This window comes from Dermacentor andersoni, chromosome 4, assembly GCF_023375885.2.
Source record: "Dermacentor andersoni chromosome 4, qqDerAnde1_hic_scaffold, whole genome shotgun sequence".
NCBI lineage: Eukaryota > Metazoa > Arthropoda > Arachnida > Ixodida > Ixodidae > Dermacentor > Dermacentor andersoni.
The window spans coordinates 27409027-27434033 of NC_092817.1; the positions used below are offsets into that span (position 1 = coordinate 27409027).

The 25007-nt window shown below is 44.7% G+C and overlaps 2 protein-coding genes across 5 annotated transcripts in view; one reads left to right on the forward strand and one right to left on the reverse strand.

Annotated features, from left to right (window-relative positions):
* Positions 1–25007, forward strand: part of Ndf (Nucleosome-destabilizing factor) — a 131196-nt gene that overhangs the window by 33122 nt on the left and 73067 nt on the right. For all 3 annotated transcript variants that reach the window (XR_007600692.3, XM_050183630.2, XM_050183631.2), the window contains one exon: positions 2654–2827. Coding sequence is in view for 2 of the 3 variants with exons in the window: in XM_050183630.2 (XP_050039587.1) it covers positions 2654–2827 (174 nt within the window). In the remaining variant the exon portion in view is untranslated. The remainder of the gene's footprint in view (positions 1–2653; positions 2828–25007) is intronic.
* LOC126536593 (uncharacterized) lies at positions 9672–24350 on the reverse strand. Of its 2 annotated transcripts, none has more exons than XM_055073535.2 (3): positions 24100–24350; positions 21477–23435; positions 9672–9893 (listed from the first exon to the last, which is right to left on the reverse strand). In XM_055073535.2, the coding sequence occupies exons 2-3, from the start codon at positions 23421–23423 to the stop codon at positions 9804–9806; spliced, it is 2037 nt and encodes a 678-aa protein (XP_054929510.1). In that variant the 5' UTR covers positions 23424–23435; positions 24100–24350; the 3' UTR covers positions 9672–9803. The 2 variants fall into 2 exon arrangements, with proteins under 2 accessions (XP_054929510.1, XP_050039581.1); XM_050183624.3 differs by lacking the exon at positions 9672–9893 and adding an exon at positions 19889–21323 and having other exon boundaries at positions 24100–24345.

A 25007-nucleotide genomic window follows, 5' to 3' on the forward strand; every position in this document is an offset into this window, starting at 1 on the left:
ATACACATAAGGCTTACAAAATGTGCACATGAGAATATTTCGCAAGTGTCGAATGTTCCTGCTTTTAGACTAATATTTACGTCCATAGCGTAATTGAGCTGCGTAGGTGAGCACACTCAAGAAAACTGGTTGTGTGCCTGTCAGAAAAGCAAAACGTGTGACAAACTTCCGCTAATCTTCATCTTATCGCCAACCAGAGGCAATTAGTTTTCACGAGTCTCCAAAAAAGAAAAGGAAATGCATGCACGGCGGCATCCTTCTTATGCGCGCCCCTGTGAGCACTAAATGAGCGAGAAACAGGAGGTCGTCCTTTGATCGATTAGTAACAAGGTAGCCATCAGTTTTGCGAGCGCAAGAAGCCGAAACCGCCCGCGGAACAACCCAAACCGACGCCCGCCCGCGCGCATGCCAATGCGCAAGCCGTAGTATGTAGATGCGCCGGAGCAAACTATCTCTACGAAAATTCGAATTATACAAAATTCGAAGCACCGACCCGCAATGCATGGCGCAGAGACAAAAAGGTGCCCACGCCACTGCGCCGATGGTCGCAGACTGCCATTCATAGTGTTCAAAACGGCACGCAGGTTGGGGATCGTTCTGCACATGCTCCGAAGAGACCAGTTGATGTCGCGAGCGTCAAAGTCCAGAGGGGACACGGCACTTCGGCTCATACAGTAAAAGCTCATTAATTCTCAACTCATTAATCCAATATTTCGGATAAATCGAAGTAGTCGCCGCGGTCCGTCCAGCAGTGTATTGAAAGCAATATGTAACACCCCACTTATTCACTTTGAAATTCGTACCGCAACTGATAATCTGAACTCCACGCCCTCATGGATAGGGAGAGTGCTAATGCACAGGAGCATGTTGGCGATGCTGCCGTCACCACGCAGCTTTGCATTTTCCATCTTCGGTCCCTTGTTTAGGCCTGACTGGAGAGAGGCGCATTTGCGCTTGGCCAGGCATGGCCAACACCTCTGTTGCAAGTCGCTTCTCTCCCGTGAGGTTCCGTACAAAGCTCAAGGGCGATAAAATCGTTGCCATGAACTGTATGCTGTATGTGCAAGCGAAACCATGCGAGGGTGAGCCGGCATACGTGGCTCATGCACAATTAACAAGCTTTTACTCTATCCCAGCGATGCTGAGATACATGTAATAGCCACGAATCTCAAAGGCTATGCTTTTTGGTACTGCAGGCGCTGATAAACTTCACAGCCGCCACGTTTCACACGTTACCTGGGGCCGCTTCTCGGCACAACACCTCGCAAACAAAGAGCATAGCTTCCAAGATGTAAAGAAAAAAGAAACATGCAGCGTCGCGGCTGCGTTTTTATTTTGAAGCCTTCAGAGAGGGAGAGACCTGACCTGCAACAGAGGCATTAACCATGCCTGGCCAGGCGCATGTGCGTCTCTCTGCAGTAAGGCCTAAACAAAGAGCCGCAGATTAAAAGACAAAAGCTGCGCGGCCCATGTGGCACCGCCAGCGTCTCCAACATGGTTTTGCACACTAGAACTCTTTCCATCCACGATGGCACGCAGTTCGAATTATCGCAGCGGATTACAGTGTGAATCAGTGGGATGCGTTACATATTGCTTTTAACACATTGTTCGACAGACTGCGGTGGCTTCTTCAAATTATCCGAAATTTCGAATTAACGAGTTGTGAATCAACAAGCCTTTACTGTATAGGACAAGCCAACACCAATGTAACATGAAAGAAATAAATGGTGCGCACGTGTCAATCTAGATATATGACATAAGCTGATTGCTCAGGTTTACAATTCCATGGCTGTGCCAACAGAGCAGTGCAACCCACAAATTTCTCTTAGTGCTCGTTGCTGAACCCAAGTGCGCTCTAAACAAAATTCTTTTACGCTTGCATCCAGCAACAAAGGTTGTGCAAAACAAAACGCATCCTGAGCTCTCGCAGCACACTCGGAGAGTGCTGATAAACCAAGTCGTTGACAAAAATATAAGAGCAGGGCAGGAAGTTGCGAACTTTTTAACTCATGTACAGCAGCTTATTGTGGCTGTATGTAATTACACTGCTCAGCATGTACCGTACAGCACATACGTCACTGTATTTTATTCTGGCAGAGTACACAATTCACTTCATAAGTGCAGCATTTTGTTCGCACAGAATGCTAAAGGCGGTAGAGTAATAATACAGTGTGGCTATGACCGTTGTGACAGCAGCATGGCCGCTTTGGTGCGTTGCCAGGCAGCTGAAAGCTCTGGGGACTTTTAAATTGTCGTATCAGACCAGTTACTTGCAGCATCCTATGCAGCCAGATTTGAGCATGAAAAGTGCTCAATGATTAATAAATCTTCATTCTGAACTAGGATGCGTCTTGTATCTTGTAAAATTTCTCATTAAAATGAGATTTGAAATTCATCTGTTCATATAGTAATCTCAAGATAAATTTGAATTATTTTGTTAGGTCGATTAATTCATTATGATCTGTTTCATTACAACCAGGACAGATGCAGTCTTGCTTCTTTATCTCCCTTGACCAGTCACTTGCGCTCTCTACATGGTGCGAAAATGCACTTTTTGTCGTCCAGGCAGTGTGCTGTGCAAGGTATACATGACTCCTTTCATGTAGGAAGGTTATAACAGCAGTAACATGTTGCCTTTACACGTGGATGACAGGTGACGCCACCCCTGGATGTGGAGAGGATATCAGACGTCTTGCGGTCAAAACATGTCAGCCCATCGAACCTCAAGTTTGGGTTTCTGGGATTGGGCAACATGGGCCAGGGAATGGTCAAGAACCTCATCAACTCGGGTCACCACATCACTGTGTGGAACAGGACGCCTTCCAAGGTCTGGTGCACCTTTTATCTTCACCTGAGCTGTTGAGGTATAGGTGCCACAGAAAGTGAGAGAATGGGCTAGGTACTATGCCTTAGTTTAATGCGATTAGCATTCTTAGTATATAGGCACAAAGTTGATGAAGTAGACTATCTTCTAGCCTCTTTACGCCACTCTTCCCACTAACCCGAGTTGTATGGATGTGCTGTTAACGTAGACACTATGCACGGCTCAACCTCCAAAGGATTTACAGTCGCCAACTGATAATGCAAACTTGGCGGTACTGTAAAGTTTCCAATATTGGACTTGGCAGGGAATGAGCGACCTATACCACCAGTGGCCGAAAAAGGTGTGTCGTATTCTCGGATGGTCACTTTCAGGGATGCCTTCTCCTTCGCAAGATTTTGTGTTACCAACACCAGACACGTCAGCGTCTGCGAGTGGTGGCGTTCTTGGCACAGTGCCAAGCGCGCTGTCTCGTCACAGTACAGGATCGTGGTCACCCCTCGATGTGTCCAGTGCCGCAAAACTGAAAGTATCTTAAAAATATATCTTCAGAGAATGCACCCAAAGCTTATATATGTGTTGCTGCACGCAGGTATGCTTACCTGTGTGGTCAGTTGCAATCGCTATGAATGGACTAAAGTACAATCGATGCATGCACTGCATCCTCATCCCCTGGCAACATAATTGTCCATTGAGCTGCATTGAGCAAAAGTGTGCAGCTAGGCAGTCTGACGCCGTCAATGTTTTTCTTTAAGATCACCAAAGCGGTAACATATAATGTGGGAACAAGGACGTATCAAAGGAGATTATAATACATAATTGTCTGTGAGCCCTTTGCTGGGACCAGCCTTTAGCAACTTTATACCCAGGAAAACGTATGAACGATTCATCTGGGTTATAGGGCATATGTTGGTTGCTGTTTTGTGGGGAAGACGTGGGCCACTGGGTATGTGCCCGAATAGACAATTTGCTGCTGGTTGCAGTCTGGCCCAGTAGGCAACTTGGCCCACTGGATATGTGCCCAGGCAGACAATTTAAACTCCATAATTGCATCACGTAAACGTAATACTGTATTTACTCGAATCTACCGCTCACTTTTTTCTCAATAAAACGGGCCTAAAAATTGCGCGCGCATTAGAATTGAGTATGATCCTAAATGTGATACCATCTCGCTATCAGCATTTCAAGATGGCCACTTCGTGTGGGCATCGAGCTTAGCTGCCGTAGCTTCATCCATGTGCTGTAGTACGTGTCCTTAGGTTAGTCCACCGTCCGTCTTCCCATTTTTGCATTTGCTCTGTAAGCACGGAAGTGCCAACTGCGAAGACACTGAGTGTTCACGATACCCCAATTAAAAGGAAGGTGATCACCTATGCAGAAACAGGCAGAAATCGGGCCGCATCACAGGTGTTCGGAGTTCCCGAAACTTGCGTGCGGGACTCGCGCAAACAGGAGAAGCGTTTTACTCCGACGGCTGCGGCATAGACACGGCCGCACGGACCCTATCTTGAAAGCGATCTGCAATGGAGACAGTCAATGCACCCAGGCACACCGCGTTGTGTTCTCGTCACTTAGTTCACGGTGAAGTGAGAGGTCGCACAAAGGTCCATTTGCTTGCCTCTGCTACTACTGCACTTTCTCACTGCAGCTTTACTGATAAAAAATTTCCGCGGTCATTGAGTGAGACGTGTTCATGTTTGCTTGTGCGCATGTGGCACCATGCTTATTAATTTAGTTACTAAGTGGATGTTTAAAAGTTTATACGGCCGGTCAAACTACTATCCTTACTTTTCTTATAGCTGTCTACTAATTTGCTATCGCATTCAATGCTTCATCTTTCAATGCTTCAACAGCGACTTTTTTTATTTATCGCAACTTTAGTGCATTGGGAGCAAATCTTTGTTTTTCAAGTTACAGAAAGTTGTATTTCTGTATGACATAATGAGGTGTGCAGTACTGTAAAGGAGTTTTATTTTTTTAGGTCACAGAAAACAGGTGTGCGTTAGAATCGAGTAAATACGGTAATAGTAAACAGGGCTAGTTGGTACTGGTTCATGTTTTAAGGGCAGCACTATAGTTGAAACAAATGAAAAACACAATACGTATTTTTAGTGAGCCGTGCGGTTAGCACTTCACATCCATAAACTTTTACCTGATAAAATCCGCCAGTTAAAAGGTGGCACTTTGTTCGTTGCTATGTGTCATTGTTCCATATCAGCCATGGCACTGCCCTTAAAGAGGTACATTGTAACGAAACATTGCCAATCTGTTAAAGAGGCTGTACCTGTGAGCCAGATGTTATTGCACTGCATGCAGCAGGGAATTTACACTATTGTGTCAAAAACAGTTAAAGATTGCTTCGTAATGTCATCATCACAAGCACCAACAACTATTTGCTGATTTCATGATCGCGAGAACATTCTCTGTAATAAGGAATTGCTAATTTTGAGTTGCTGTATTGGCACGATTCTAATGTGCACACTTTATTGAATAAAAAGTGTGTTCAAATTTGCATGCACATTACAATCGTAATTAATTCTACTCAACATCAAAAAGAAAACCAATTCTTACTTTTAAAAAAAGCTCAATGCAAGGTAGCTAGCCACACTGCCATCGAACGGGCGTTGTTTGTCTATGCCTTGGTTTGCCGTCACCATTTTCCAGTTTGCTGTGTATGCCTGTCATAGTGCTTCTGCTCAACCACCTTTTGTCAGTGGCAGGATGGAAGAAAAACGACGTTTGTCTTTGTATGTTCCATAAAATCGTTCCTGCACGGTATGACTCTACTAAAATTTCGTTACTTGATGTGTGCAGTAGAATTGGCACTAAGTTATATTTTTGGATATTTGGGCAGTAATATAACTGCATATTGCAATCGGGGACGCGGTGGAATTGTGCAAATACAGTAAATAAGTAACAAATATATATGTCTGTGATCTGCTTGAGTAGATGTCGCAGCCAGCGCTGGGTGCCGCGACAACCCTGTTGCCAGTGAGACGCTCAACTTTTGGGCGGAGCCTTGCCCCTTGCCATCTCCCCTGTGTAGCTTCCAGCACACTAGTGCAAAAGAAAGAAGGGTGGAAGCTGCTCATCGGTGCAATGACTACGTCTAACTTTGCTTATGCGTGAAGGATTTGAGACATTTTTACTTCAGGAGATTCGTGAGGCGACATCCTTTAATAGTGAGGCCGTTCTATGATTACAGTGCAGCCCATTTCTAATGATACCACATATAATGATATATCAGTTACAAAGATGAGTCGACTTCAGAGTATCAATTTATGCGTTAGGGCTATAAGAAAAAAAGCCATATATAACGATATGTTACTCACCGCATATTGGATATGACTGTGAATTGTGACGATATTGACGAAATATGACGATATTGAATTGCGACTTTTGAGCTGCATTTTCCATGCAGAATAATCGTGAAATTTGCGTTGTTAAGTGTCCCTTAACCGAGACAAGGCGAAAAGTTTGCGTGCGCGAGCTCGTATCTGCCGCCATTACCGCACAACGCTTCCCACCAGCGCACTGATTCGATTTGAAGTTAAAATAGGCTATTTCATAAATACTTTGCTGCAAAAAAATACTTGAATGTGTTCAGCAGCAGCAGAGTTATTGGCAGTCAAACACTGCCTTCACGGTGTTTCCACTCCTTCTTCAGCACCTTGCACTGCAAAGGCTATGGTGTGAGATGCGCAGTTCAAATTCAGTTGGATGTTCATGTAAATGCCACTACCGATTTGGCACATATGACATGCCAAATGTAAACCAAACGCAGTTCTTTTCAGCAAGCTGCAGTGCGCTCAGTCAGCAGACTCTGGGACCCTGCTGCGGCCACGAAATCTGCACTACGTATCAGACCGCAGCTACATGCAACTGTAGTATGTATGCACAGCGTTTGTTTCGTGCACGACAGGGGTTGAGTGTGCTCACGCTCATATGCTCCTGCCTGGCCATGCTACATGGTGCAGACCAACTTTTTCCTTCACCAGCTTGACCGACGGATAGCAGCCACATCCAACTTATGCATTTTGAAGCGATATCAGTAGCTCAATAGGAAGCGAAGTTTACCGAGGCATCTAACCAGGAGCGGCTAGGAGTAAGTGCGCGCTGGCAAGCGTGCGTGTGGTCTGACCATAAGTTTCGCATGGTTCGATGCTCTTTGAGCGTTCCAGACTATAGCTGAATTTAGTGAGACTCGACAGCTATGACATTAATAAGCAGGGTCACTAAAGCTTATTTCCCTACGCGGGCGGCTGCAGCCAAGCATGAACAGACAGTAGTCGGCATCTTCCGAAAGTATGTAATTATCATTGAAATTCAAAACTAGATTTTCGTTTTCTTCAGCCTGTTTAATAAACTTCATCAGTAGATATACACAGTAACAGCAGGTGTGATTTGCTAAGCTGATATAACTGAAATCAGTTTTGTGTTATCTATTATAGTTTTAGAGTTACAACACTTTACAGCCTCCAATGATCATCCGCAAGTTTATTAATTACACATAAGTTCGCCAAGATTTTTACATCAGCATGTTAACAAAGCCTCATTCTCTGCAATGAAGCTATTGATTTATTTTTTAAATCCCGAAATAAGCATATTTTTTTTAATCTCCTATCTATATTGTCTTACTGGCGACAACATTATGACAACATTATAAATGTTTTTATGAGGTGCAGGTAAAAGTGGACATATTTATTGCGCTCGTCAATGTTTCAGAATGTAAGTGCAAAAGACAATCTTGTCTTCATTCGTTGTGAAATGGCTTTAGGATGACTGAAAGCAACAGTACCAAAAATGAAACCTGACAAAATGGAGCTCAAATGTTTATTCGTTATAAACATCTAAATATTTACTTTGAGCACCTAAAACCCACCTGGGATGTAGTCCTTTGTCTGTGAGGACATATTTTCTTTACATATTGTAGTTTTTCGCTTCTTTGCCGCAGTTTCGTACAGCTTAGTTGCCTTTTTGATGCATCGTGCAGAGGTGGATGACTATGCATTCAAAACGTCCGCTCTTGTCTCTTCTTGTTGCGTAACCTTTTCATTAGTGAGAGTTGGAGTTGAAAACCATAGCTGAATATTTGAGGTGATGTTGCGTTGCCGTCACGACCATACGTGGATGTGCCTTCACCATCGCATGTGGACGCGCTTTCCCGATCATCCACGTGCGCCGGTTGTGCCTCGTCAACGAGTTCGGCGCTTCTACAAGTAGTTTTTCCCCTCTGTTCCACACGTTTCGTGGTCTTCCATACATGTTGGCCGTTTGTAACTTGCTTACTCTGGGGGCTCATCACAGAACATGTTCGTTAGGCTATCACAGTCGTCAATCACATTGATCAGAATGCCTTCACTGAGCGATCCACAGTACGACGGTGCTGTTACGACTTTGCACCGCTGCACCACTATTACGACTTTGTGGTCCCGTAGCGCTCGTCACCCGTTTCGTGACAGAGCGTTGGTAGCGAAGACTCCGAGCCAGGCGTCGATGAGAATAACAAAAGGGACTTTATACACTATATACAGGTCATTATACAGGACATGAAGGGATCGACACTGGGGCCGAGAGCTCACAGCAAACGCGACTGTTCCCGCACGGCAACGTCCGGCGAAAATGCGTGACACATCTCGCTCCAGTCGAGAGCGGCACTGGCTCCCGGTGGGTCGGCGGATCCGGTTTTTCAGGCGGCGCGCCTCTGCTTATAAGCCCCCAAAACCATTGTCACCCAAACGGCCCAATATAAAGCGAGCACTCGACGGTCGTCCGAGAGGTCCAACCAGCGACCGCGCTGGCCACCTGGTTCAATTGTGGCGGGCGCGGTGACCTTCAGGCAAGGGCCGGAGGTCACCTAGTGGGTGTCTACGGCGCTGGGCTGTCTGGCACTTGGCGACACGTCCGAACAAAGTGGCTCGCCGATGCTTCTCTCGCAGGACACCGCTGCCTGACGGCTCAGCATCTTGACTTTTCAAGGGAGAATTCGGGCGCTCGAAGGATAATTTTGCATCTTGCAGATTCGGAATCCGGGCTGGAGGTAATGGCACAACAGTGCCTACCGAAGCCCCCCCCCCCTTTTTTTCTTCCCCCCCCCCTACAATATTTAGTGACAGCACTCTAGGAAAGTGCTGTTTTCTCGACTGCCACGCATTTTGTTATATGTATTTCACCAGGAGGTAAATTAAGGTCCGAGCATTGCGAAACAAAATAAATCGGGAAATCTAAAAATTTAGAGCAGTTTGACCACTTGAATTTCTTAAGCTGCTGATTGAAGGAGTGCATTTGCATTTTATCACATGAGTTCCACATGTCCAGATTTGTCCCCTCGCATGTTATGTTGCGACAGTCTTCGGCGACATCTATGACTGCTGTTAGGAATTTTAGATACCCGCAATCATCAGGTAGCTTCAGACTGTGCCAACTTCACCCTCAATGTCTCCGTTGAATAGGGCAGCGATTAAGTGAGTAAACTGCCCGGCAATGACTGTTTCGAAGAAACCTGTGGTCATACGGCAATTGGATCATGATCAGCTTCTATTTAAGTTGCGTGGGATGGAAATTTTCTGCATTTGGCGGCTGAACTTTCGTTTGTCTGTAGTGAATGCCATGGCTGTGGTCAAACAACAGTGGCCAGGTCACATGCAAGCATTCGTGCAGTAACACGTTGGCCAGCTTTTCTGGACGCTTGTGAAATAAACACTTGTTTTCTGGTGAGTTTGATATTTCGGACTCTATTTATTCTGGCTTTTAAAGACAGCCTCCACTGATTTCAAATTGTTGGTCAGCGACTGTATTGCGTGCTCTACCATGTGAATTGTCAAGCACAATAATTAAAGTAAAGGGACTCTTCTCCGTTCGAACTCTGTTTTATTTGAATAATGTTCCAGTCTCCTTGGAGTCAAAATAAATGAGGTCCCACTGTACTGTCTTCAGCGATGTTCACAGGATATTACTACATTGCAGGATGTAGTGTAACACTTCACCAACCCATGGGCTGCAGAGGGAATGCCACGTTTTGTTGAACTTGCTGCCAATGCGAGGAATGACATTCACTGACTGTCCTTTCTTTCTGGAAAGAAAAAATTATTGGTGCAATCTTGGGAAGCGCCTGCCAAGGTCTATGAAATTGTATGCGTTCTTGTTTCCTGTGGATATTTAGTGCCACCTTTTTGGCACCCAGACAACTCTGTACTTGTATTTTACCGTCTTGTTCGTAGGCAGTAGCACATAGATAAGCTGCCAGCAGGGTGTGAGTGCATAAGCACCATCAGGTTGAACTGTTTCTTCACCATTGCTGGGCATGATGTTCTCGCCTTGCACACATTTTTAATAGGAACAATGGTGATGACTTTAGCAACAAAGAGAATTTGTATTCCTCCATCAGAATGAGCGATAACCTCGGCTTCAGTGGTGGTTTATGTGCAAGTGCCTTGGTCATACGAAATAGCCAAAAATGGTCAAAAGCCAATAGCCAAAAATGGTCAAAAGCCAATAGCCAAAAATAGACAAAAGGCAAGGGGAAGCCGGTCTGGCAAAACTGTGTACTAAATCCATACAGGTTTCACGTAAAGAAAGCATTGCTGTTGAGGAAAAATTTGCCATGGTTAGGAGATTGAACTAGGAAACGTCTTTTGGGGTGGTTGCTTAACCATATAAGCTAACCAGAAAGCCAGCAGGTAGCAGCGTGAGGCCTAATTAATTAAAAAATCAAATTGCAGAAACATTTAGTGAGCAAGTAAGTTTTTCGGACATCTACAAGATGAAGCAAGTTTTTTTGAGGGGTAGAAGCTGTCATCCACCTGAAAGCAGCGCACTGCTGCAGAGGAAACTCTTACAGGCCTTTCAGAAAGCTACACAGTTGAAAACAAATTATCTAACACAGGACGACGTAATTGGCTTTAAATTCATTGCAAATTGCTGCTTGTGCACAACTTAGTAAAATCTCATGAATTCAGATTTCAGGGTGCCATAAATATGTCCTTATCTGATATCAGATTGAGTTATGTAATGGACCAAGAAAACAATAGACACATATTTAGTGCATCAACATTTCATCCTTGAGTAAAGGAATTCATTACCCTCATTTTTTGTAGCAGCTGCAGTTATGTTTTTTTTATCTTGTGCAAGTGTTAAGTGCTCATAACCTATCACGGGAACTCGCATGCAACTTCTGCACAATGGCAAGGGCCTTACGACTTCCTCCGCAGTGCATTGGCAGCATGCGCACCGATACATGCCCCTTTATTCTGATAGGTGAACTTTTCAATGCCGAGTGTTGTGCAGCTGCCAACTAAACTTCCATAGTGGTGTAGTCGAGGAGTTTGATGCTAGCACGCAGCCCACTGTGAAGAGCCTTGCATCGTACATTTTCTGTTATATGTCATGTTGCAAAGCCTTGCACTATTTCAGAACAGCACTGATTAGCATAACTGCTGTCACCAAACATCACAGAAGAACCCATGGTAACACAGGTGTGCTTCCACTACCATGGTACAACACAAAACTTGAAAAGGGAACAAAGCACAGCACATATCAACAAATATTTCTCTGCTCTGTTTCATGTGGTGATGCTTACTGCACGGGACACTAACCCCACTTTTCCATTGCACAATGAAATGTTTGTTACCTTTTGGAGATTGTCTGAATGAACCACGGTGGAGCCGCGTAACTTGAAATTAATGAGCACCCGATGCCATTGAATAATGGATATGCTTGCCAGGGCCAGATAGTCAGTCCTTATTATCAAGTTTTCCAAGTTAGTGGAGATTAACTTGTACTTGATATACCTTGTTTATTCCACAAGTGTTGTTATGAAACAGTTAAAAACCTGTGTAATGAAAGAAGCAGAGTACTACTGCAGCATAACATAAATGAAGGTGGCATAATTTTTTAATTCAATCATACAAAGCCACTGAAGCTTTGAAAAATCTTGCCTAAGCATAATTGGACATAGTGAGTTGAATACTTGTTTTTCTTGCTTGTAGAGATTTTGTAATTTGTGAGCATTAAATTTTTTAAAAGTTAGGGACAGGATTTGTATTTCTACACATGCAAAATTTTCAGCACACCGAACTTTTTGTGTATTGCGGGTCATTCTGTAAAATGTAGTTGCTTACAGTAAACACTGAGGGGAAGAAAAACTAGTTACTTTTCCATGCTCTCATGCATAGCAGGGAGAGCTAGTGTATAGCATATACATCAGCAGAAAGTCTGATGATTGGCAGTTTTTCCACCAGAACATTAGAATTCTAAATTTATACAGCGGAGCCTTGGCTTTGGTATGTTCTCAGGTCGCATGATGTGCCAATTTTGTACAACTGATTAAATTTAAACATTAGTACAAAACATCAAAGACCCCAATTGAGCTGGTTTTCACCAATTGTTCATTCTCAGGTGATATTTTTGGTAATGGCCTACATCATCTTGCCAAGTTTTCAACTTTGTTTCATACTTAATAGGCGGCTGAACCTAACCAAGTAGTGCAGTCGTAGTAGTCACGCTCTGCACATTTTTGCAGCAAGTTCGTTTTTCATATGTGACAATTTTTATGGAGGAATTACTCCATGTACTACACAACTTGTGGACTTAAACTTAATGTCAGAATACATATAATTTGTTCTACCTTTGTGCTTCCATTATACAACATCGAATGTTTTAGTGGCAAGCAGTGCACAATGGTCACAAAAACTTGTCACGCTGCTTGTTCAGTGCTAAATACGCTGGAATCTTAATAAACAGAAATCACTTAAACTGAAGACCATATTCATGGTTGGTTTTGTGTTCAGTTTTGGCTCTCGGTAAATGGAACTACTGATAAATTGAACCAATTTTCGTGGTCCCTTGAGGTTTCGTTTAAAGAGTTCACTGTAGGTTAAAATCTGCAACACCTTCCGTATAATAAATGTATCATATTTTGTTACATAATAATATGAGGCCTAGTGTTGCATGTTGCTTCATGATGCATATATCTTTTGTTCCTATGTGTTGCGCAATTTCATGCTGCAACATAATACAGCGGTGGGATTCCTGCGCTAATTGTGCCACGCTGTGCCAGAACTGCTTTGGCATGTATGCTGCGATAGTGACCGTAAACAGCAAGCGGATTCATTCCCTGAAAAAGAATGCAGACGTTCACATTCTGCACATTGCACGACGGCTCCTGCCACAGTTTCTCACAATTTTCGCGCTTATAACACTGGACTTCTCGGTGCTTCCGGCAAGTGGCCAGCATGTGCGTGGCCACTCTCATTTTCATCGCTGCTGTCAGAACAGCCAGGACGGCTGTATTTAGACTGTACTGGAATACGGTTGAGTGGGCCAAGCAGCGCAGCACTTCCTAGCTGACGCATGAAACAACGAAAAGTAGGCTGAGAGCAGTTCGAGCAAACTAGAAGCTTATTTAGCCGTTTTTCCCTCGTGTCCAGTGCTTCATTATCTTGTTACCACTGTGGTGTCTGGTTTTGCTCTTATACCGTTAGCACGAATAGAAATGCGTATCGTAACAAACACCTTTTATGTGTAATTACAGTCAACGACTGATTTTTTGGGCATGCTCGATACTTTGTACGCTTTTGCACAACCACCATGTATCCCATCGAAGAACATCTGGGATTTCTGGCGCACAACTTTTCACCACAACGACCAATTTTTTGGACATGTCCGATACTTTGTATGCCTTTGCGGAACCACCACATACTTAATAGAGTCAGTGTAGAAGAACGTCTGGAATTTCTGGCACAAAACTTTTCGCCGTCACTGCAGGTCCGAAACAGCATTATTCGAAGCCGTTGCCATTTAGATTATATCACAGCTTTGAACTGGTGCTCTCGCACGCCGATTTGCTGGCAGCCACCACCACAGGAATGTTGGGCCTACCTGCTTCAGATGTTCGGTGCCAAGCTTCTTGCTGTTCGGTGCCATTATTTTCATTGAAATTCACTACTGTCATTTATGGCCACGTTTGTAATCCTGACCGATGGCTTCGAAGTGCAGAAATCATGCCACGTTGCGTAATGCCGATTCCCGAAAGTCAGATTTGCGACATTACAGTAGTATTACATGGTTGAAGCATGCGCAGTGTATTGTGGTGAAGCATACCAAGAGTGTAAAGGGGCAACTGTCGCGAGACATGGTATACATTCCTTAACTATACACTCGGGCACCCACAGTCTCCTGTGAAGTACGCGCTACGATGTGCCTATTAAGTGTACTGGCAGGCCTTCAGAGCTATTTCGATCGTGCCTGTGACGATCTGCGCTTTGGGGCAGTAAACTGCGTGCGTTCATTTTTTCGGATGTTTTTGCGGCCATTAAGGAGTCCGAAAGATTGAATGTTGACTGGTAGCTAGTTTCTAAGCATAGAATAGTGCCATGTGTATGTTTCAAAGTCTGAATTAAGCCACAGTTACAAATGTTCACAGTTTCACCTAAACTGAAAACGAAATAATGCATTGGACTTATAGCGGAATGGTTTGTGTTTGAACTTATGCCGATATTGCCTTCATGTGATTATTTTCTGCGTGGTGTGAAACCACTTTGTAAACCATACCTAGCAAAATCGTGATAAGGTTATGTGGCTATATGGTAGGTAAACAAGTTGGGGCTAACTAGAATGCATTCTTTCCTATCTGTTCTTGCCAATATATATTGTTGGCATAATTTTGGCTTCAAGCTTAGTGTGAGCCCCACGCCACCTATGTCAACCTGTTAAGTACCAGCATGAGATTATGCTAGCAAGTTATTACTTGAGGAAGGTATTCTACTTTGTGATTTCTTATTCACATTTAATTTGTCTGTGAAGATACATGTGCTTACATACAAAGGTGTAGCAGTAATTCGGTTATGGAAATGAATTGTCGGTCAAAGGTTTTCAGCTTAAAGAGCCCCTCACTCGGCCCCATAGAAAATTTTAGTTATGCACTGGAAGTTTTTACGTGCCCTCTAAGGAGCGTTCAACCGCAATAATTTTTCCAATTGGTTCAATAATAGTCGAGATAGAAATATTTCGGTGCCACGAACCCATGATTTCAGAAGGCAAGTGATACTGCCAAGAGACACGCTCTCTCCACTTGCCCCATCTAGCCTCCGCAGGTGAAATTCCTTCCCTGAGTTCTCCAATGCCGGACCTCGAGAATTGCATGATGCATACGTCACAGGCCCTGTAGCCTATCACGTATGCATCACGCGATTCTCGAGGTGCGGCATTTTTTCCCTCGCTTTTTGGCTGCGCAGCCCACTTTCACTGATAGTGTCGCGCGCAAGCTATTGTGTTTGTCTCGTATCGTGCAGTGCATCATTGTGCGCGCTGTGCACGAGAACACCTGATTATTGGTATAAGTCAGTGCTACACAAACACTGGGGCAGCGACAAGCAAATCGCAAAGCATGATCGTGCACTGAAACACAGTAGAAAATGGCATAGTTTCGGTGTCTGCACGTGCGCGACTGCACGGCATGGGAACAAGCGTACGAAATGAAAGTACATGTCTCTTGCTGCGGTGCGAAGTAAAACAACTACACGCAGACATTCGGTTGTGTGTTTCATTATTTATCTAAACCCTAATTTGTCTATCGGTGCAACAAATTAGACAAATAACAGCTGTTGCCTTTAATAATTCTCAAAGTCACGAGTCACTAAGGCTACGTTCACACTTGGTCTCGAAGCAGGCGGAAGTGGCAGAAACCTGACAAAATCTGCCCGCCTAGGCAGCGAAATGGGTGAAAAAGCAGGCGGCAAGCCTAATCAGTCTCGAACCGGTTTTTTTTTCGCCACAGCAAATCGGAAAGCCGTTTTGCTTCACCGGAAGTTGCACTAGCATGTAAACATCCTGTTGTAAAATTTAACATCTTCCATTGTTCATTCTTAAGAAAAACAACTAGCTGAAAGTATCAAAAGTTAGGCTACACACGCAGTTGCACAAAATCGTACCTTTTAATAACTGATGGGTCAGTGAATGAACATACCACTTAAAATGGTGTGATGAACAGCACCACCACGCGAACAAACTTACGCGGACTACATAATGTGGGCAAAAGCGGCAGTGATTTCCACTACAATGGTTAAACAAATTTCAACATCTTGGACATGTGCAGAAAAGGTTTTCCGTTCGCTTGCCGCTTCCCAAGTGTGAACGTAGCCTCGGAGCGACGTCGCACCAAAGACTCATGTACGTAGGCACACTAGCATATATACGTCATCCCTCCCTCCGGCTTGGAGCGCAGCGCCCACGAGGAGAAGGGCAAACAGCATTCGGTTTGGAATTTCAGCTCTCTCAGTGATGTAATACTTAGCACTAACGAACGTTAGCGCGCATTCTATGTACGGCGCTTGTCAGTTTAACATGGCTAGACCTGGTGAAGGGCCCTTAAAGCGTCACTTAACTCATTCCCTGTTGCTTAACTCATTCGCTACCATGTCAAAGATAGGCGTTTCTTGTAGATTATGCAGTTTTTTTTTTTTCTGACGGAACTATTGCATTCAATATTTTGCGTAATATATAAACAAAAAGTAGAATGAATGCAGTTTTCATGCATATAAGTTTTATTAACGAGGTGTATGTCATAATATATATATATATATATATATCTCCAAAATGAAGATTGTGGGATAAAATTAAACGGTTTTTAAAGGCACGCTTGTATATACTAAGAAAAATATGTAACAAGAATTATGAGATAAGCAAAATGTATTGCCGTCTAATAGGCACTATCTCATAAAAAAAAATCAAAATTTTTCATCAAACAGGGATTTTACGACAAAAATTTAAGTGCAGGCACTACAGTTTGGTGTGCTCGGCTGTGGCTGCCGATGGTCCGGGCTGGCTTGCATCACCGTTGCTCTCAGAATCAAAGTCCAACAAAAAGGCAGCGTCCTCAGACTCACTGTTACTCTATCTATCGATAAAATCTGCCACAGACGCAGCAGAATCGCGAGATCTGCGATCTTTCGAATCACCCGCGCTACTCTTGGAGGTGGCCATTTTTGCTTTCTACTTTGACTATCGCGAAACTTTGGAGTGTGTTCAAAAATTAACGCCTAGCGGGGCAAAAGTGAGCTGCTTAGAAAACAAGAATGTAGTTCTCTCCTTCGCGCTCTATGGCACAGAGTGTGCGTGAATGGCACGGAAGGTCTCAAAAGCAGCATTTCATACCACCGATAGTGGGCGGCCATTTTTGCTTTCTACTTTGACACTCTCGAAAACTTCAGAGCGCGTTCAAAAATCACTGCCTAGAGGGGAAAAGCAAACTACTTAGCAAACAAAAATATAGTTTTCCTCCTTCATGTCCAATAGCGCAATGTATTCGTGAGCGGTGCGGAAGGTCTCGAAAGCAGGGTTTCAAAACATCATTAGCGGGCTAATGATGCCCAATGGGCGTGGTACGGAAAGAGTTAAGACAGTTGCAGTACAGCGCTCATGTTGGTTTATTCTGTGTTCCATCGTGGTTACGAAGTGCGCTGCCATATTCCATTATTCCACCAAAATTCAGACTGGCCTGCTCCAATCTGCTTCAAAATGAAATTTAGTCTGCTTGAAAGTGGCTCCAAAATGACTTTGGGCAGTCCCACCCCTGATAATAGCATAATGCCCTGTGTGTTTGCAGCACAAGAGATGCAGAAGCACCTCGGCTATTTGTTCATGCCTGGCTACCAGCATTATATTGTGCTTCACAAGCTAAAGCCACAAACTAGTCCTTTAATGTAAAGAAACAACGTGATCTGCTCACAGACGTGCAAAACATTGCATCATTCTTGGCACTTGGCTGGTAATCATTGACCCCGGTGTCCTTGCACAAGCGACTTTTGAGCACCGTCGTGTCTTGCCCATGTTTCCTGTGCAGATTTGTAGAGACTTCTGAAGCTTTGTGGGCTTGTATGCAAGTGTTGATTTTATTGAAGCTGCTTTTTGATGATGGCAGATTAGGTGGCATTGTGGGACTAGGACATTTTCAGGCATTAGGTGGAGTTGGCTGATGCAAGGTGGGCAATTAGAGATAGCCAAAAGAGACTTCTGTCTTGCTGTTAGCATAACAAATGTGCGAGACATAGAGCAGTTTTACATTTCTTTTCACAGCTTCTTTTGTGTAGTAAATGTTTCAGTTGAGGTACACTGCCTGTGCTCTTTGCTCCCTGTCGTACCAAGATTTGCACATTGAACCTCCACATAGTGAAAAATAATCTGAAGCCCTCTACTGCTGTGTCCTGATTGCCTTAAGTGTCTACTTGAAATGTTGAACCCCACCAATCATCGATTTGAGTTCTAATTTTTTGGGTGTGTGATCCCTTCACGCTCAGTTATATGTATATATTGTCGACATCCACACACTTGCAAACTCCTTTTTTTCTTCACACATTTTCTGAATTGACTGCTTCAGGTACGACACTTTCGATAAAAATTGGCAGATAGTTTCTTTACGTAGTCCTGCATCACTTTTTGAACATTGTAACTTGCCTAGTCTCTAAATAATGCTGTGTGTTATTCCTGTGCCCAGAGCAGGGAGCCTACATTTTTGTTCACCTGACTTTTCATTTAGTTTCTTGAAATTTCTGGCACTTCCCTTGTTTATCTTAAGAAAGTGACAAACACAACAGCTACATGGTGGATTTCTTTGTATGTTAAGATTAATCGGTACCTGCAGCTATCAATGCAATTATTGTTGAATGTCACTTTGCCAATGGATGTAAAAGAAGACTTTGCATTTCTGGTTTTTGGCAATGGTCATCTACTCAGTTAAGCTGTCATTCTTAAAGTTCCCATGTTAGCCTTGCAAATTCTATGCAGGGTGCAGTGGTAACATCTCCATATAGACCGATTTATTCTCATTTTCATGTTTATTTCACTGAACTATGCTTGCTCACGCTCGAGTGTAACACACAAAAAGGGGAATGTGGTTCAGCAGCAGTTCTCTGTTAGCCTGTATTTGCCAGTATAAGCCAACAACCGTGCGTAGGGTGCACGTTGAAGAACCCCAGGTTGCCAGAATTAATTCGGAGTCTCTACCTACAGCGTGCTTTATGGTCATATGGTTTTGGCATGTAGTACCCCAAGGCTTAATTAATTTCATAAGCCAACAGCTGAGCACAGCAAAATCTTATCACCGATAAGGTCATGGCACCAAATGGCAAGAAGCAGTACCACTGTGCCAATATCAAACCTTTGCATGATGGTAGATGCAGGGGTCTCGAACTCGGGTCAGGTTGTATATTGTTGGACAGCTCCTCGCATGCTGCATAAAGGAGTGTCCATAGTAGAGAGGGAAGTTTTTAAGTGGCTTAAAGGAAGGAGTTTGCTTCAAAAAGCAAGCTGCAAATGAGCTTTATTGGCTGTATACACCCATGAAGCCTTTGTGTGCATTTGATTAATGGTGATCTAATAAGAGTTGCCTCTTAAGCCGTAGTTCAACCACTGTCAGTTGTTTTGCTCTTCCTGTGAAGCAGTCTTGTGTACAATTTATGGAAGATTGAAGCATAGGCTCATAATCGCAGAAACGGTATATGGCAGGAGCAACATTTGATTTCCAATAACTCTTCTCATACAGGACGTATTTAGAAGGCTTTCATACCATAAGGTGAGGCCCTTTAATACAATAAGCATATTCTATGCCTTCGTCAAATTGTTCTGCAGAACCTTATGCTCTAGGTTCAACTGGGTACCTTGAGGTGGTTTTAAAAAATGCTTTGCGTAGTTTTTTCTACTTCATGTTCAGAAAAGATACTGTGATGTTAGATAGTTGTTACAGACATACTCAGACAAGAATTTAGCTTTGCCATGCTGTGTTGTAAATGAGGTTATGTTCATGCAAACCTTTGTTTTTCAAATGTGCTTCCTGTGAGCTCAGTTTTCAATGACAGTACAGATTACACTGAATATTCAAATGCAGACTGGTATAGTATGCTCCTTCTTTAGGTAAATGACCCACTACAATGACTCCGATTCTTACATGCTGGGCCGGAAAGGAATATAGAGTACGCAAGAAATAAGTAGCATTGTGTTTTGTGCTTCTTGCACTTCTCGTGCCTTTCAAATATGGTGTCGTATTTTTCTGATAGACAAAACATTCTAATCAAAAAAGCAGGTACATATTTTTATTTTTATAAAAGAAATATTTGTGAGAAAAAATTATCTCAACCATTCAAAGTTGCAAATAATAATACAATAACAAACATGCATGAGAGCAATAATTACTATGAAAACTCACAGAAAAGTTTCTTGCACCATTGAATTCTTCTCAAGTCGACCTTTCAGGAAATGAAATCCTATCTGCTGAGAGCAGTGGTCTATAATTTTCTTGATACAGGGGCACAAGGGAAGCATCTAAAAGGTGAAACTATAGCCTGGAATATTGAGGATGCCCACTAGTGGCACCCAGTCTATCACAGAAACTTGGCTTCTCTAAAACCTGAAATGTGGCAGCCATTTATTGAGGGGAACGGTGCCTTCCAGAAGATGGACTATTCCATCTTTGCTTACGTGTTCTTCAGCATGATATGTTCATAAGTTGTGCCAGTGAAAGCACTTCTGTTACTACTGCTTTTCTAAGACACCATTACGAAAATATGCAATGCACTTCACAACCTAATCAACAGTAAGCATAGTGCAGCCTACTAGGCAGGGTTTTAACTGTGAATGTCTCACTTCTACCAACAAATATGTCTGCATATCTGACCCTCTGTAAGCCTAGTTCACAATGCTGCACATATACTGCCAGCACATTTGAAACTGAACAAGTGTTCCTACATTGCCAGACTAGCGTGTCAGAGCTTGAGTGTTTGGGTTCCTTTACTGCATATCATTAGGCTGGTTCTCTGGGAGTTACGTCATTCCTGAGGCAAACCAAGCTGCACATGTCTCAAACTCTGCGAATGTTGGTAACAAGTTCGACTTAAGTACTGTTCTATTCACATTCACTGCGTCACACTGCAGTCTCATGGGATGCATTCTGTAACAGTGGCACTTCAGATGCAGCCACGTCAAAGTTTGGGTCACAGTCTAGATGCACAGTCACATTTGTTCGTGGTAAATAGCTGGGACCTGGCTGGTCTGGTGCCATTCCACACATGTCCGGCATGTGGATGGCTGGAAGCTCTGCAGCGAAGTCCGGGAAAGAGTCTAGGTTGGGAAAATTTGGCTGCAGAACCACTTCATCAGGCGACACCTGAGACAGTGTGTCTGGAGTGTAGTAAGCGGAAATCTGGCTCTCAGTGTCTTCATCCATGAACAGAGGAAAGATGGCCGGTGGCGGCAGTATTTCCAGAGGTGGAGGCTCCAGGCCAATCTCGGCAGGATCAAAGATGATGGAGTCGGTACGAGCACAGACACTCCGGCAGCTCTCGAGGTTGAGGTTCTCCAGTATCTTGTTAAGGTGCTGTTGCTGCAGCTTGTAGTTTTCACGTAACTTGTACAGGTGATGGGCACTGAACTTCCGAATCCTGTTGCGCTGAAACACGTAGTTCTCGCGAAGCCTGTCGATTTGGCCAATGCCATAGTCCCGCACCCTCTGTACCTAGAGCAGGAACAAGCATCAGTTCAGCTCAAAAGTTGGCGTGCATTATTTCTACAGATCTTATCCTCCTAAGCATATTTCAGTGCCACTGCACGCTAGCCACTGGTACTTTGCATGTCAAAATGAAGTAGCATAATTTAAAACATTTCTTACCTGTGAATAGTAGTTATCCCTCATGTTCGTGATTTGTGCAGTGCCATAGTCACAGATGTCCCTCAGTCGATCTGTCTGGCCAGTGTAACTTTCCCTTATCTTCTCCATCTGCTGGGTACAGTTCTCCTTGATCCTAAGCACTTGACAGGCATAGTTGTCTCGAAGCCGCTCCAGCTGCTGGCATCGGTAGTGCTCAAGACTTTCGAGCATGCGATAAAGCTGTCGTGCGCGTGGCGACTCTCCCATCATGCAGCACGGACACTCCACCCCAAATCTCCGTAATATGGCACTGACTACCATGACCACCATTGTGATAAGCACGAAACAAAATGCTGTAGCACACCCCACAAGCACACTCACTATTTTGACATTCACCAGAAAGTCATAGTCTAGGGTGAGTCTTATGGCGACCGTCTGGTGGCCTAGCACATTGGTGGCTGTGCACCGGTAATGACCACTGTCACCACGTTGGACCTCACGCACAAACAAGTCGCCATTCTGAAGGAGCACAAACTTCGGGCAGTCGCCCCTGTCCACGCGTCCATTGAGAGAAGAATTTCCAACAGATGCGCCATATTCCGCTGTCCAGTTGAAGCGGTGCTTGTGTGGTGTGGTCCAGGTTATTGAAGGAGCAGGGCTTCCATCAACGCGGCATGAGAGCACAGCTGATGTAAACAGCCTAAAATGTGCTTGGGTTGTGTGCTCAATCACTGTAGCCTTGCGGCATACCATGTGCTTGTCCACAGCATCAAGCACTGTGATGTCAGTAAGGTTTGATGGCTTGGCACAAAGGGTGTTTGACGGTGACAAGATGTGGGCCCGCACATTGTCACGTAGCCACAGTAGCAGCCAGTGAAGGCGGCAGTCGCAGAACCATGGATTGCCATTGAGACGAACCCGTTCTATTTGTAGCAGCTGGTCAAACAATCCAGATGGAAGAGTGGTAAAGTTGTTGAAACGCAAGTCCAGCTTGCGAACAGCTTTCAGTGGCGAGAAAGCATCGCTCTGCACTGTCTCTAGGGCAGGGCAGTTGTTCATAAACACTTCTTCTGCACTATCCAAGTCTGTAAAGACTGCCTTTGACAAGTGAGAAAGATTGTATAGGTGAGATGCATGTAGTTTGCGAATGTTATGCCCATGCTTAAATGGTTCATAAAGGCTTGTGATTGGGTTGTAGCTCATGTCCAGTACGTCCAGATTTGGCGTTGGTCGCAGTGTGCCAGTTTGTATGGTCATAATGTTATTGTGGCTAACATTAAGATACTGGAGAGAGTCAAGACCCTTCAGGCTTAAGAGCCCCACAGAACTGATTCTGTTGTAATCCACATGCAAGTGCACCAGATGGTGGAGTGACCAGAACACTACATTGTTCAATGCTTGGATCTTGTTGTGCGAAAGGTCGAGCACAGTCAAGTTGGAAAGTCCTTGGAACCATTCATGTTTGAGTTGGTCCAGATGGTTTCCAGAAAGGTTTAACACAGTAAGAGCTTCAAGAGCATCAAAACTATTTACATGGATGGCATAAATTACATTGTCACTTACATCCAGCTCTTGTAGAGAGACTAGCGTTTGAAAGCTATTAACGTTTATTTCTTGTATAAGATTCTGGTGCAGATTGAGGTGTCTCAGGTAACTTGCATGTGTATAGTTTACAGGACTCAGCTCGCTTGAGTTAATTCTTCTGATCTTGTTCCGTGAGAGATCGAGTGATGCAACCCGAGGTGGGAGGTCTTTCGGCACAGCTCTGCGCAGCTGTCCCACGCAGATGACACGTTGCGCTCCTGAAGAATCTGTTGAGCGGCACTTGCACATTTCAGGACAGTCGAGCGCGCCATCTTGGCCGACGGTGCTGTCGCCTGAGCCAGCATCCGCGTGCGCCAGTCCACAAGCGAGCACCGAAAGGCAGACGTACAGTGCAACGCCACCCGGTGGAAGCCTTACTTGCATTGTTTTTCACACCTGTAATCGGGAATAACAAGCAATCATCAGTTTCGTGTGCTGCGCACAACTATTGAGCTGTTACCGACTCACTCCGGTGTTGCCAGCACGGAGGGTCGATGTTTCTCTAGTCTGGCGCGTATGCGAATGCAACGCGCGTACGCTCTCTGAACTGCAGTGAAGATTTTTCTGAGACCATATCCGCATTGAATCGTTTTATCGGTACATATGAACCGCTTTAGTAGTAAGGCACGTTTGACGCCAGGTCGTTACGAGCATAATTGTCGCGAAAGCATGAATTAGCAAGTCAGCTGTTTCGTTTAGGCGGCTACTCGCTTTGAATAGTGTGTACCAGCTGCGTTGTTATTGTAAACATCGCCGACATGGCAGGCGGGTGGGCGCTAACAGGGAACACATTAGGCCTAATGTTGACCGCGCTCGTGAACGTACGCACTAGAACGCAGCATTGAAGTATTGTCGCGCCCGCACGGTTCCGATGTCGATCAAAACGTTGTAGGCCGCGGTTTCCCTTCCCATTGCCTGGGTATTCCGAGGCGCGAGATGCGACAGGGCGCCGCGCTCCCGAGCGAGCGCGCCCGCCTTTTCGTGCAAGGCCAGCGGCCTCGATTGATTGTCGGCGTAACGAGAGAGCGAGGTTGCCGAGTGGCTCGATCGGGATTCTTACCGTCACGGGGTCAACGAGGACTGCCGCTCCCTTTAGCCTGGGCCGCTTTCCTCGCACCGTCGACCGACTGCGGATCATCGTTAACTACTGGCGACGCGACTGTGCGCCAAGAGCATCGTTTCCAAACGCGCCGAAGCGGCCAGAGGTCCCGCGACCGCCCTCGCTTCGCATGCGCTTCGCCTGCACTGCGTGCGCGCGGAGTGCCAACATGTCCGTCCGATCTTGCGGCGCTTGGGGCGAGGAGGTTGCCCCGCTGCCTTTCTCTTTCTATTTGGCTCTCCCCCTCTCCTATTCCTCTTCGCCGCGTTCTGTGCTTGTGCGGCGACCGGCATAGACGACCGCACGCCAAGTTTCATCCTAGACGCCAGCGCTCGTTTCTCCCCTGGCGGATCGATTTCATCTCCAACGGGTGTAGGTTTCCGCCGCCGCTTCCCTTCGCGGTCGCGCCCGCGTTCAGTTCGCGCTGCGCGCGAGACGTCTCTTGTTTGGACGGCGCCTCTTCGGATGACCGGAAATTATTATTGTGTTGTTAACTGTCACGACAGCAATGTAAACACGAAAGAGTTGATGCCACCAGTGAAATTCTGCCGATTCACAAGAAAATGGTACGAAATAAGCAGACGACACACATGGATTACTGCGGTGCGCCGAGCGAAGTAAACAACTGGCAAATGAAGCGAGCTCGTTCATTGATCACTCCTGAGTGTATGGCGGTTTTTATATGTAACCGACATGAATTTAATAATTACTCGGTATATAATCCTTTTATTCATATAAAATCTTTAAGTTGTTCGACGAGCACTTGTCCTGTCTTTCTCGTGTTTCGTTTATGTGTGCGCTGCCCAAGAATGGAAACCACTTCTTTTGTATGCGCTAGCGGTGGCCGAAGTTCACGCGTGCCGAGGAAT

What these genes read in the sequence shown, in the direction of transcription:
- LOC126536593 (XM_050183624.3), bottom strand. Translation starts at nt 23,423, where the DNA reads ATGCAAGTAAGGCTTCCACCGGGTGGCGTTGCACTGTACGTCTGCCTT. An exon ending in GGGATAACTACTATTCACAG is followed by an intron (nt 21,324 to 21,476) that starts GTAAGAAATGTT and finishes TTCCTGCTCTAG; the next exon opens with GTACAGAGGGTGCGGGACTA.